The following is a 14,297-nucleotide window of genomic DNA, read 5'->3' as shown; positions in this document are numbered from 1 at the left end:
TGCTGCTGCAATATTTCCGTGCTGTATGGGTATATTTTCTATTTAAAAAATTTTTCTAATTACGAGAATTTTATAATGTTACTTTCGTTGATACCAATAATGCGCGAATTATTAAGTACTTGATCAGTGCGGTGTTGCTCGCAATCTCCATCTATTGCGAAGCGACATAATCTCCTTAGGTTGCTTCGCAATAGCTTGTTGTGTATTGAAAAAGGCCCAGATGCATATGTAATTAGTAAATTCTCTGCTTATGTACAACAGCAAATTATTCCAAAAATATTGCACTGCAACATTGCTATAATGTTGCACTGCAATCTCTCTGAGGGCGGACATTTCAACGTTGCTGCAACCCTCCAGAAACGTTGCAGCAATGTCGTGCAACGTTGCTACAATATTGCAATCTTGCAATGTAACATTTCTGCAATCTTCCTGCAATCTTTCTGTGCTGTGTGGCAACAACAAATTATTCAAAAATATTGCACTGCAACATTGCTATAACGTTGCGCTGCAATCTCTCTGAGGGCGGACATTTCAACGTTGCTGCAACCCTCCAGAAACGTTGCAGCAATGTCGTGCAACGTTGCTACAATATTGCAATCTTGCAATGTAACATTTCTGCAATCTTCTTGCAATCTTTCTGTGCTGTGTGGGTCAACTCATATGGGCGGATGCATCAAATTCTGAGCCCAAACGCATAGTATAACTATAGTATGCCCACTTTCACGTCGGCCCTTTGGTTTTTCGCTCCCGATCGTATTCCACATGGTATTCCACCATGTTTTTGGTTCAAATCCAGCGGCGTGCGTGTGTAGTACTCATCAAAGCTACACTACCACACATACAACAATTGTCTCATTGGTTGGACCATAATAATGACGGAGTGGACCTACTAGTTATACTACACCCAAAAGTGGTTGTCACCGCTAGTATGAAATCCTAATCAAGATGTTGCTTCAATTCTACGTAGCGTTTTTATGTACACGGTGTGAGTGCATGTTAGTAGACTCGGGGTAAGTGTGTGTGCCCACTTATTCCCTACCAACGTTCGATTATCAACAGTTTGTCGAGCATCAGCGTTGCTGGTGTACATACTTTTGACTACCATATAAACCAGGTTTTGGTCTTATTCTTGAAGACATAAGTTGAGTCTCCTGGTCTCTAATCTTCATGATGTAGGTCTTAATGAGTAGGTCACCATGACTATGAAGGTTGGGAGGTCGATGTCTAGGTACTATAATCTGATTATAGAGTTGTATAATCAGAGATGCGCCAGATCCCAACAGTTTCTTATTAGCTGTCGGAGTCAGTCAATAAGACATGATTTCTCGTCATCATCTTCTAACCATTTAAGTGCCAAGACAAGTACGCAGATCAGATAAGTATGCTGATCATACACACATCACTCGCGGTTGTAGTCGCTTGGTGCAAAATTGTATATATGAAAAGGTAAATTTAACCCTGAGAAAATTAGTTGAAATACCAATCCTAATACTCGAAAAAGCTTGAAATTGAGCGTATACATAATACGCCGGGTATGTAGTACGTGCTGCGTGCTCTACTTGCTGACCAGCTGATGGAGACCATAGGACCATCATGGCGGCTACTGAGCAGTGATGGAGGAAGCCTGACGCATCTCTGATTCTAGGACTCTATCAGGTACTAATCGGCTCATCGTCAGAGGTGTCCAACATTATAAATATGTCCTTTACATGTTCAAATGGCATTCTTATGAATTTGTTTAGCTGACTTGCATATCCTAGATACCATATCAATGCTATGATATGGGCACAGCACTCAGCAACGTGAAACTCCATTTTTAAAAGTGCAGTATGCTTAAACCGAACCCATTTCTTCGTCATTTAGTCACGCAGAAAGACAGATTGCTTTGTAGTAGTCCATACTTAATAATGCTATTTGAGACAATAATAACAATCAGGCCCGAATTTCAGATCCCATGGCACTTTACAGCATATTAAGTTAATGTGGAACCTTTGATATCCCATAATGCCTTCTTGCAAGTGATTCAGGAACCAGCGACTCTGCTATTACTTTCACTGTCCTTTACGCATTGATAATTCTAGCCTGGACTTGGACGGCATAAACATCATAGAAATTGGGACATGGTTCTTTTTTTTAGCGCGGGAGATCTTTTTCTTTATGACACGACCGCGCGAAGCATTATTTAGCATTAGAGAAGAGATGTGTTTTCAAATGAATCACTCCCATCAATCGTGAGTACGCTCCTGGTAACGCAAAGTCACGCGATCGATCCGTTATGATCCTCGCCATTAACACCTACGGTAGAAACAGAATCGTACGGATAACGCGAACGTTTGAACAAGTGGACGCGACCGTCTCGCGGATGGTTTAGAAATGATTTTCTTTTTCTCTTTCTGAAACAATTTAGGATCCTCATTCTCGTGCCGCAATTTCCGACTCACAGCCATGCATAGCACCTTCTCCGCCGTTTCACCCGTTCTTTCGTCATTGACGTCTGAAATTCCCCCAGATTTGGCACGAATTCGCGATATCAGGTTCTTCGATCGCGGGATCTTCTCGCGGCGAGTGGCAGAAAGGATATCGCTCGCATCTTGTTCGAGTCCTCGACTGACATCTCTTCATTCCCGTGGGTGTCTTCATCCTCAGACGCCGTTCTTCGCATCAGAGCATTAAGAGATCGCAATGCAGGGGCTTCCGGTACCTATCTCGCGTATTAATATTTGATCTCAGATCGAATGTTCTTGTAGCTCCCGCTCGACGCCAATTGTCGGTTCCGCGATTGCTAAAATATCTGGCAGTCACCGTCGCGGGATCGTTCGCGAAATGTTGTCTCACTTGTAAAGCGGCAATCTTCGCGTGTTCCGTGTGTTGCTTTCGAAACGGTTGAGCCTTCGCTAAACTGTGCTAGTCGGCGAGAATAAGGACAACACCTTGCACCGTGTCCTCGTGCTGCTTGCGCAACGTTTCGCAGAACGAAAGGGCGACAAGCTGCCGGGGAATCCGTTCCTCGATTCCACAGATTTAGACCTCGATTGATATTCTACGTCGCTAAGAGCCGTGTTATCGCGTTGCCCTAAAAAAGAAAGATTAAGCTCTTAAACCATAAGAGGTTTGGTTAAGAGAAATGGTTTGATAAATAATAAGAAAATAGTTAAACAAAAAGACTGAAGTTTCGGAATAAAAGTAAGCAGCGAAAACTCTGATCGCTTAGGCGGTCGTCTACGAGGTTTTAAGGCGTAAGATTTAAACTTGAAGCCAGAATTTGTAACGTCATTTTTGTCCGTAAAGCTTTCCCGACTTTATCTTAGCCGTAACGTTAATCTGCAAGCACAATTTTGGCAAAATTTCATTTCTTGCGATTAAAAATCTGTGGTTCTGCAGTCGAGTGCGATGTAACGACCAATCAGAAGCCTTCGGTCTTTTCTGAGTTCTAATTGTTTTTTTTTTTTTTGCGATCATTAAGGGCCTATCCAGGCAAACTTGCATAGCGCATAAACATAGGCATAAAGAAAAAAATTTATGGTCCATAAACACCTGCATAAAGAAATGGTCAAACCAATGGAATGAAGAGTATCTGGGGAGTGTTGCCGAATGCGTACTAGTCATCCAATGCGTACCTCATCAATATTTCATATTAGTACTTAATATATTAGTACTTAATATAAGCAACATTTAGTAATAACAATATGAAATCAATGAGAAATAAGTAATATAGACAAAAATTAACATAATGCATCTTATTTTGTAAATGCTAACAACATTTAAAAAATTCAGGTATAACTGATGTTACTTTTTGATCAATTTATATACAGGGTGTTATGTAATATCCATCCCACCTCTTATTTACGGATAGAGCGGACTAGACCGAGTCGAAAAGGCCTCTACCATTTCGCAAAAGTTAACGAGTTATTAATTATTAAAAATCGCTGCCTTAGCCCGGCCGACCGCCCAATTCAAACGCGCGGCGAGATGCGGCCGTCCCACGATCGGCGTTGCTAAGCGCACGAGGAGTTGTTTATTATACGAAGCCGTTGCCGTGTGTCATAAACAACTCACGCGCCTAGCAACGCCAATCGCGGGGCAGCCGCATCTCGCCGCGCGTTTGAATTGGACGGTAGGCTGGGCTAAGACAGCGATTTTTAATCATTAAAAACTCGTTAACTATTGCGAAAATTGCAAAATGGTAGAGGACTTTTCGACTCAGTCTAGTCCGTTCTATCCGTAAAGAAGAAGTGAGGCGGGAATTACGTGACACCCTGTACAGCTGATTATAATGTCACTATGCCATTTTATTATAAATTTTTGTTTTTTCATAAAAGAAGGTTTATTGTCAAATTTTTAACATTTATTGCATATACATATTTACGATTATTATAAGGATTAAATAAATATTTTTATTAAAATCCATCAAGTTTCCTAAATCGTACTGTCACAAGGTTTCCTATCTTCTACCGTACGATTTTATAAATAATAAACGATATATGTAAGAGTGATAAAATTTATATAAATATAAATGTAAATTGCAAAAATAGCTTTAAGCTAATTGTAGTTTAACGTCCTTTCCAGTATCGTTAATTATTATTTTTAAATTATTAAATAACTGACATTTTTAGATAAATTATTAACAAAATAAGTATTAGTTAATACTTCCTTATATTAAGCTTATACTATTTATTTAGCTTTTTATTATTTTCACTCATAAATTTGACTATTTCAAGGAAGTACGATTTAGGCAACCGGTTTCCTAAATCGTACCCTTTGCAACATGTTACCAAAAACTTATAACAAATTAATTTGTTATTAGGGAAACGTTAAATATGTAATAATAGACGCCTGAAACATCAAACTACAATTTCCAACGGTTGTTTGCGTACAAGTCAGTACCAAATGGGATATACATATAATAAATAATACCTTAAGTGATATACATTCGGCAACTCTTCCCTACTTCCGTAAATTAGTGGAGCGAAGTCTGATGAATGAGGGGAAAATCGATTGCGGCCATCTCGACTTATCAGATTTTACGTACATAAAACACAGGATATATCCATTGATTTTAACCAAGGTGTCGTTACGAGTTAAGGTTGCGCAAATAAACACGAAATACGTATTCATAAAAATACCGTTTTCCGTACAATTAAGCGTCACCGCCATCTTCATTGATCATATTCTTCCTTTTACTTCGGGCCTTAATCCCGCAGAAATATGTTTCGTCAAGATAGTCTTACGTCAATGAGCTATTACTTTATGTACATGTTTATGGAAGTTTGATTACGAGACACGGTAGTGTCTCGCGCAAGTATAAGCTTAGCTAGAACCGCGCTGGATAGACTCTAAAGCTAACGGTACACGATACTAACTTTCCTATACTTTGATTGATGTCTATTAAGTTGGCACAGTCATTTCAGCACAATCAAATGTGACTTATGTAAAAATTAATTGCTATTTTTGGCTAATAAGTTGCTCTAGTTTCAATTTTTTTTCTCCAGCCGATTCGCTAAAAACAATGGTCGCGTCAGCTTAAGACAAAAGTTAGCACAGCCACAAAGAAAAAAACAAATAGGAAACTAAAAAACCAATACGTATTTTTGTAGTTCTATCTAATTGCTAATTACATAATTGTTCTATTTCCAATATTTTTGCTCCAACTGATTTGATAGAAGCATCGGTTGTGCTATCTTGAGACGAAGGTTTGCACAGCCATAAAGAAAAAGCCTTTGTGAAGCTAGCACCGCCTTCCCAACATTAAAAAGGATTTCGATATACGCCATAATTAAACTAATGTAGTATTTTACGTGTATTTGAATGAAGAAACAGATTTATGTTTATGTATAAACTTATCGTTAACTTTTTTAATAGTAAGAATGCTACACGGAGAGTTTTTTCTTAAAATTTATCCTGAAAATCATGTGATCGAGGGACAACGTGGCATTTCAAAGAATTATATAAAATTTTTTTGAAATTTTACCATACGTTGTACTAATAATTATACTTGGTATACATTTTACTAGTAGAATGTATGGTAAAATTTCAAAAACTATCATATAGTTCTTCAAAATGCCATGTTGTCCAATGATTACATGATTTTCAGGGTAAATTTTAACAGAAAATCCTCCGTGTAGCTTCACGGAGGTAGAAAGAAGCTGGAAAGTGAGAAACGGAGATGTATTTTTGTATAAATACTATATGTTAATATGTTGCTTTAGTCCTGATTTTGTTGTCCAGTTGTTAAAAATAACGTTAGAAACAGCGTCTGTTTCGTTAAAAAATAACTTACCGAGACCCGCTATACAAGAAACTGAGTTTTCTGGTATATCTTATTTTTGCATAGCAAGTCTCGGCGAGTTATTATTTAAAGAAACAGACGCTGTTTTTAACGTTATTTTTAACATCTGGATAACAAAATTGGGACTAAAGCAATTAAATAAGCATTTATACAAAAATATGCCTTCGTTTTTCACTTTCCAGCTTCTTTCTACCTCCGTGAAGCTAGCGTTCCTACTATTAAAAAAGTTAACAATAAGTTTAACATACAAACATAAACCTGTTTCTTTATTCAAATACGTAAAATAGTGCATTAGTGATGTATGCCAAATTCTTTTTTCAATGTTGAGGGGGGGAAGCGGTGGTAGCTTCACAAAGCTTTTTCTTTATGGCTGTGCAAACCTTCGTCTTAAGACAGCATAGTCGATGTTTCTATCAAATCAGCTGGAGCAAAAGTATCGAAAATACAGCAATTAATTAGCAATTAAATAGAACGCCGCTTTAAGTACACTTTAACATTTAATTCGATGCTTGAGCTAACAAAATAACGTCGAAAAGGATTCAATAAGGATTCAATAAGGATTTCATCCTCCCAACAAATTGTCGTCGGGAAGAAATCGTCTTCGAATTCTTCGGGAGGAGAGATCTGTCGCTGGATTGACACAGTTATTCCCCAGCTATATCCGATATCCTCGATTTTCGTAAGAATTACATTTGAGAAGCGCCCGTCTCGCTTCTGAGACGCGAGAGCGAGAGCCTTCAACGGTATCAGGAAATCTAGCCTCGGTGAATTTACCTTCAACAAAAGAGCGGCGCCTCCGGCTGGTTCCACCAGTGGGCGGCCAGGAGTAGGTAGAGCTCCTGATCCTGGACGGTGTAACCGGGTGGCGGTTGAGAGGGCAGGGGTGGCGGGATAGGCGGCAGCAGGGAGTAGGACGGCGGCGGCGGCGACGGGGACAGGGATTGCGAGAACGTTGTCGTCGAGAGTGGCGTCGGCGGCGTCGCGGTGACCGCTGTTGGAGGCTCGTCCTTAGCCGGAGATCAAAGCGCACAGTCGAACATTGCCAGCGACCGTGTGATCACATCGTCCTGTATCAAAGTTCATATCAACTGAGGACCCCGTTTTCTTTCTTTTTGTTTTTTTTTTGCTTTTCTCGTCCCTTCTCCTCAGAAATTAAATTAAGTTAAATTCAGCGCGAGGGGTTGTAAGTTGTACGCCTTGCCCGGAATATTATTCCGCTATCGACGAGAGCGCTGAACAAACTACAAATAAGTTCGCGCAAGCTCTGTAAGCATCGATTAATCTCCGGTGGCCCTTACTTTTGTTCCTTGCATCCGTGCTTCACGTGCACCGCGTGCAGATACAAGGTGAAACGTTGCGCGTATAATCAGTTTTTGGGGTATTTTTGGTGCATTGGTTCTCGTTGCATTCAATGATTTGCAGGTTATAGGTTTGGGGTAAATTTCTGACTGGTCACAAATGCGCGTCCATGGAAATGTAACACATGGTAGTCTGCATCATGGTTCGAACAATATTCCCATACGGAACATAAATATCTATTAGATATCTAATGGATATCCACGACAGATATTAAGGATATCCATGGATACCAGAAAAATCTCCGTTAGATGAGCTTTAGATATCTATTTCATTTATATACAGCACATATGGTTGCAGTTACATTGCAGAAACGTTGCAATCTTGCAGAGACATTGCAGGGATATAAAATTACAAACTTTCGATAGCAATATTGCAGCAATGTTTCAAAAATAATGAAAATACTATATTTTCTATTTAAAAAATTGTTCTAATTACGAGAATTTTAAAATGTTATTTTCGCACGAATTTATGCACGAATTATTAAGTACTTGATCAATGCGGTGTTGCTCGCAATCTCCATCTATTGCGAAGCGACATAATCTCCTTAGGTTGCTTCGCAATAGCTTGCTGTGTATTGAAAAAGGCCCGGATGCATATGTAATTAGTAAATTCTCTGCTTATGTACAACAACAAATTATTCCAAAAATATTGCACTGCAACGTTGCAGCAATGTTGCGCAACGTTACTGCAATGTTGCAATCTTTCTGTGCTGTGTGGGTAGACATTTTATACATCTATTAGATATTCGTAGTAACTATGGACATCATATGGATATTTATTAGATATTTTATTCTGCGTGGGTTCGAACTTGCAGTTCTTGGTGAGACATGCAGGATATATTACTTTAATAGAAATATATAATCCGACAGTTAATTATCGAGATACGTAACGTGGAAAATCATGAGCTTCATTCAACAAGAGGGAGTCTCGAGTGTCTGGTTGAACTGCGAGTCGAAACTATAGCTGAAAGAACACCCGGCAGATCTGGGCCATCTCGTATATACGTACGTCTCGAGGAACTTGGCATTCATTTACGAAGGGAGTGCATACAGAGTGTCCCGAGTTCACTATACCTTCCTCTATTCAGACTTAAACCAGGTTGAAGTTATTATTAAAATAGTCGGTCCTTCAATGAGAGAGTGTGATAGCGAAAGTGTCGAAGAAAAGTCGGTCGTGCATCAGTCTCAAAGGGTTTACAGAGACAAAAGGGCGTGTGGGGACGCCCTGTATACTTTCCGTCTACTTGATCGCGCCCGGTTGTTTCACGGCCAGACGTACCTTCAAACAACTTTCGATAAATTCCTCGATCGTGATAACACCGTCCTGGTTGAGATCGAGTTTCTTGAAGACCCTGTCCAGCTGTTCCCTCGCCTTCCTGTCCTCCTCGGCCTGATGATGCCGCCTGCCCATGAGCTCGTGGACCGCCGTCACGACTTCACCCAACTCGCCCCTGGTGATGCAGCCGTCGCCGTTTATGTCGTACAGCTTGAAGGTCCATCTCAATTTCTCGTAAATGCTGCCCCGCAGCAGGGTCGACAGCGTCACGAGGAGGTCCTGCAATCCCCGGGATTGTGTAAAGCCGCGCGCGACCTTGATACGAAGCGCGGCGGAACGACAATACGCTTCCTCCTCCAGTGTTCCGGCCAAATCTCGTCCAAGCGTCGAGATCGTCCACGTCGCGAACTCCACGAAAATTGAAATAAAATTTCACGACTTCGCAGATAACGAGAAACGGTTCGGACGTAATGAACGTAAAAAGAGCGAGAGGAGCAGAAAACCGGAAAGAAAGTTCACTGTTTCTTTCTTGCGCTCGTAGAGACATTCTCCGTCACGAAGTGAAAGATTGTAATAAAATTCTAATTCTAATAATGCTAGATACTTGAATAGATAAATTAAAGTATTAAAATAATATAACACTGCATATTAAAATTCTGATTATTGCAATGACGCAAACGCATTTTGGAGAATAAAGCGATATAATTTGTCAAGGAAAAGAAATAAAAGCTTTTCGTCGCCAGTAAACAATGAACAAATTGAAGAGATTATTGAACGACCCAACTGGCAAGTGGTTCATTGAAATTAATCCATTTTACAATGTTTTAACCATCCGAATTGTGGTACTTCTCAAGTAATATTACGAAACGATCTTCGTGCTACTTTAGGTCTGTCGAGATAAAATTTCGGGAGAAACTTAAATCTCTCTACACCGACTTGCCAAATTGACCGTGCGATGTTTCTCAAATATTATACAATTAAATAAAATTGTCATAATTTGTGCACCGTTGAGAGCAAAAGAATTATTTAGTGAATGAATAACTTTTATAATATAGATACACACAACATACACAAACTGTCTATATTATAAAATACATGATATAAAGAGAGGCAAACTGTTTATATTGCTTATATCTGGCCTTATATTGTTACGTATAGCTACAAAGTTATTTGCGAATGCATATTTGAAAACCCGTAATTATGCAAAGAGAAAAATACCATCTGTAACGCAAAGCATCAGCGAGGGAAATTAGTCAAATAAAACGGCATCCACGTGTTCTGGACATAACTGAGTTCATGTCCCACGCGAGTACCCGCGCTGGACCACTGAAAGCTGCTTTAATCCCACGTGCCGATGCTCAGCATCAAGCTGCCATCGCGGCCTTGTAATAAATTCTCGTATGTGCAAGTGACCGCGCAACATTCGCGCGGAATGACGGATGATCGACCGCCCCGTGAGAGCTCCGCATTTGCCCCCTGGTATCCGACGCGTATTCCGCGTTTATCGTAAAAACGATTAATTATTCGTCCGATAGACGACTCGTTCAATTGGTCCCGGCTTGTCGATCGGTGGCCGGGTAGTTCGCGTGCCGCATCATTATCGCCGGATGTGCATCGTCCGCCCGCATATAAATGCCTCCGCATTTGCGTTCCGCTGGTCGAAATGCCGAAATTTCCCACCGAGATTCGCTGTGCCCGCATTTCATTCGTGCGTCAATGACGACCGGCGGACCAAACCGCGGGAATCGTGGCATAAAATATCGCGGCATTGGGCGTATTAAGTACAGCTTGAATTAGACATCAGTAAAATTAGATTAAATCCGAGCGGTTGACGAGCAATAATGCGCTAAATTTGTAATTGATGCACAAGGCGTTTCGCGTTATGATCAAATAGCTCACGCTCGCTTCGTCATTTCGGCTTAATAATTTATTAATTATCCCGTAGTTGATTGTCAATGGTAAAGCTACTATTTACGTAAATAGCTCCTTTAAATAAAATATATACTTTTTACTCTTCACGAAGTAGGGTAAAGGCACCTAATATCGCCTATCAAAATTCAAATCGTTCTCACTTAAAAAGTAATTGACATTTTTGTATTTAGTCCCAAATGAAAGAGGAAACATTTGTGTTTCATGAATGTACAATCGGTTAGAACGGTTAAGATATAAAAAATTAAAATCCACATTACAAAGAAACAGAAACGGCAAAATCGGGAGTTTAAAAAAATGGTACCTAATATCGCCAACCTTATACATTTTTATAAAATCATCATTTATCAATATGTATGAGTTTGTGAAGCTATAGATAGGGTGTACTTCCGAAAAGCCCATACCTCCGATTTTTTAAACTACGTGTACTTAAGTATTTTGACGCGCTGGTTACAAATATGATATACCCATACAGCACAGATGGTTGCAGTTACATTGCAGAAACGTTGCAATCTTGCAGAGACATTGCAGGGATATAAAATTGCAAACTTTCGATAGCAATATTGCAGCAATGTTTCAAAAATAATAAAAATACTATATTTTCTAACTAAAAAATTTTCCTAATTACGAGAATTTTAAAATGTTATTTTCGTTGATACCAATAATGCACGAATTATTAAGTACTTGATCAATGCGGTGTTGCTCGCAATCTCCATCTATTGCGAAGCGACATAATCTCCTTAGGTTGCTTCGCAATAGCTTGCTGTGTATTGAAAAAGGCCCGGATGCATATGTATAATTAGTAAATTCTCTGCTTATGTACAACAATAACAAATTATTCCAAAAATATTGCACTGCAACGTTGCTATAATGTTGCACTGCAATCTCTCTGAGGGCGGATATTTCAACGTTGCAGCAATGTCGTGCAACGTTGCTACAATATTGCAATCTTGCAATGTAACTTTTCTGCAATCTTCCTGCAATCTTTCGGTGCTGTGTGGGATACTGAAAATTAGCGTAACTTTTATTTTCATGGTGAAAATCAATTTCTATATAACGTAGTAACTACAATATGTCTTCTTACACATGTTTAGCCAGTAATTCTATGTATTGCCGATTGATATCAGCACTTTGCTCACGATATCACGAGTGGTGATATTACGTTCTGGGCGATATTAGGTGCCTTTACTCTACATTTCGCGTACTCGAAAATCAAATGAATAAAATTTACTCAAGAATATCCGAGTAACTGCTTCGTCTCATCGAGAGGTAAACCGCTGACCAAAATCATATACACCAATGCCCAGTGGGCGTTAGTGTATCTTATAATGTTATCTTATTTTATCTTTATAATGCCCAAACTAATGCCCAGAACATGCCTAGTAACGTCCAGTAATGTCGCAAATCTATACACCACAATGCCATCAGCGGTTTACCCCTTGCGTTTCATTGATAAATGTATACGCGCATTAACATGTACGAGGTCAACACACGCTGAAAAATATGTCGTCGCACGAAGAGTGCGCGACGTATTTCAAGACGGAGACGCCCGTTGTGTGCCGTCTTTCGGGAGCAAAGGTAGATGCCAGCAGACATATCGGTGAATTTAAAATTAATAAAAAGACTACAGATTACATGAGAGAGACTTAATTACCCTGAAGCTGATGGCTCCGTTGCAATTAACGTCGAAGGCCTTGAATACGTAGTGGGCGTAGAGACTGGAGTCTGCAATTCGCATGAGGGGTGGCCATTAACTAATTACGCAAAAACGTGGGCTGTTATTTAATTGGAACTCACTTCCGTGCGGGAAGAATTTCGCGTAAATGTCCTTGAACGAGTCCTCGTGCACTACTCCCTCGGGACACTCCTGAAAAAAGGAGAGGGAAAAAAGGTCGTGAAAAATGATCGTACTCAGTTCCGCGAGTTTTATCAGGGCGAGATTAAGCGACACTCTATATACCATATATACGTATAGCTTTGCCGGCGACCATTTGTTCGGACGAGCAATGCTATTTTGTGGCTTGAAAATATGTACTGGTGAGACACCGGTGACGCGTTTCTCCATCAATAAAGCACAGAATAACATTGGTCGAGCCAGTAGATCGCACAGGTGTGAGATAGTAGATAAAACTAACTGCATAGATAACAGTTTATTGATACCATAGGATATCTTTGTATTTTCCGGGTAAGAAATAGCAAATCGAAACAGCAAAATCGTATCGTAAATCATCTATACGGGGAAATTTTGCCAACTCCGGTGAAGTAACTCTCGTGTTTTCCATCTTTGTGCAGAAACGGACGTGAACAATGAGGATCCCGCACACGATATCGCAGAACGTTGTAGCTGCTTACAGGTAAAATAGAACAGAATAGAATATAGAATAGAATAAATAGACTTCTCTCGCGGCGCATGTATCTTCTCTTATCTTGTCTCATGTGTTCTGATTTTCGTACATACTCGCAAGTCGAGTTTTTCTCGAATAAAGTAAAGCAGCCAAGGTGTGTCCTTTCAAAGCAAGTTCAATTTCGGGGATGCACGCGGCGTGTTCGCGACGCGATACGGTAAATCTTCAAAATAAATATCTTCGTATTGAACGGACATAATATTAGCTTCAACTCATTCAGCAATATACGTTTATCCCGGCAAATTGGCTTGCAGGTGCTCGGCGGAGACCTCGCTGTTACCGCAGGAGCAAGAACGTACGCTGCGAGCGGAAGACGCCTCGTGGGACGATGGCGTAATCCCCGATTTAAAGATTCTTGCGCTTCGCGCTATAGTCTCGACCTGGAAGGATAATCCTATTCTGGAGGATTTGCCGACATGCGCCGACAGGGACGTGTTGCTGGAAATACTACCGACTGATCTACCCTTCGAGTTGACGATACCGAGAATCGAGGATGAATTTTATTGGGAACGCGCGGCCAAGGACAGGTAAAACTGAACACCTATTGATTCTCGATTATGTGAAATGTTATTATGTAATAGCGTGTTATCGAACACGATCGTGAGCTTTACGTCAGAATTGTAGATTGATCTGGTCAAATAATAGTTGACTTTATTCGACTGTAATTTCTATTAATCAATTTTAATTTCCAAAATTTCATAAGTTTTATCGACCTACACTGGCTATAGCGATTTTTGTTGACCGTATCAAGCTATTAAAATTATTATTGCGGAAAATATTACCCCAGCCAGGATTCGAACCTGGGACCTCCCTACAATCCGTGACGGGCGTCTTAGCCAGCTCGACCACCGGGGCTGTGATAATACTATTCGCAATAACGTGTATATAACTTTAAGATGTTGTTTACGCATCTATTTCGACTTTCCAGAAACTGTGCGTCGATACGGATTGTCGACCGCACAATAACCTGTCGATATGCGATTTTTAGAATATATAGAATATAGAAGATATAGATAGAATAATTCTAAGAATCGTATATCGAC

The 14,297-nt window shown here is 40.0% G+C and overlaps 2 protein-coding genes across 6 annotated transcripts in view; one reads left to right on the top strand and one right to left on the bottom strand.

Moving 5' to 3' along the window:
- LOC105559361 (T-complex-associated testis-expressed protein 1-like) overlaps positions 1–14,297 on the top strand; it is a 59,996-nt gene that overhangs the window by 5,284 nt on the left and 40,415 nt on the right. For all 5 annotated transcript variants that reach the window (XR_001008742.1, XR_001008744.1, XR_001008743.1 and 2 more), the window contains exons 2-3: positions 13,142–13,203; positions 13,509–13,781. Coding sequence is in view for 1 of the 5 variants with exons in the window: in XM_012007589.1 (XP_011862979.1) it covers positions 13,157–13,203; positions 13,509–13,781 (320 nt within the window). In the remaining 4 variants the exon portion in view is untranslated. The remainder of the gene's footprint in view (positions 1–13,141; positions 13,204–13,508; positions 13,782–14,297) is intronic.
- On the bottom strand, positions 7,002–13,135 carry LOC105559360 (Kv channel-interacting protein 1-like). Its single transcript, XM_012007588.1, has 4 exons — positions 12,647–13,135; positions 12,504–12,574; positions 8,924–9,199; positions 7,002–7,353 (listed from the first exon to the last, which is right to left on the bottom strand). The coding sequence occupies exons 1-4, from the start codon at positions 13,077–13,079 to the stop codon at positions 7,306–7,308; spliced, it is 828 nt and encodes a 275-aa protein (XP_011862978.1). The 5' UTR covers positions 13,080–13,135; the 3' UTR covers positions 7,002–7,305.

The sequence above is a fragment of the Vollenhovia emeryi genome, unplaced genomic scaffold (genome assembly GCF_000949405.1).
Source record: "Vollenhovia emeryi isolate VEMERY1.0 unplaced genomic scaffold, V.emery_V1.0 DF939278.1, whole genome shotgun sequence".
NCBI lineage: Eukaryota > Metazoa > Arthropoda > Insecta > Hymenoptera > Formicidae > Vollenhovia > Vollenhovia emeryi.
The sequence above is the reverse complement of the archived record's forward strand: the minus strand, read 5'-3'. Positions and strand labels throughout refer to the sequence as shown.

Bases quoted from the DNA above. Each gene is read 5' to 3' on its own strand.
- LOC105559360 (XM_012007588.1), bottom strand. From the start codon at position 13,079: ATGATTTACGATACGATTTTGCTGTTTCGATTTGCTATTTCTTACCCG. The intron at 12,575-12,646 runs GTGAGTTCCAAT...TGCGAATTGCAG, and splicing joins GAAATTCTTCCCGCACGGAA to ACTCCAGTCTCTACGCCCAC. The intron at 7,354-8,923 runs GTACGTCTGGCC...ACTTTGATACAG, and splicing joins TTATCGAAAGTTGTTTGAAG to GACGATGTGATCACACGGTC.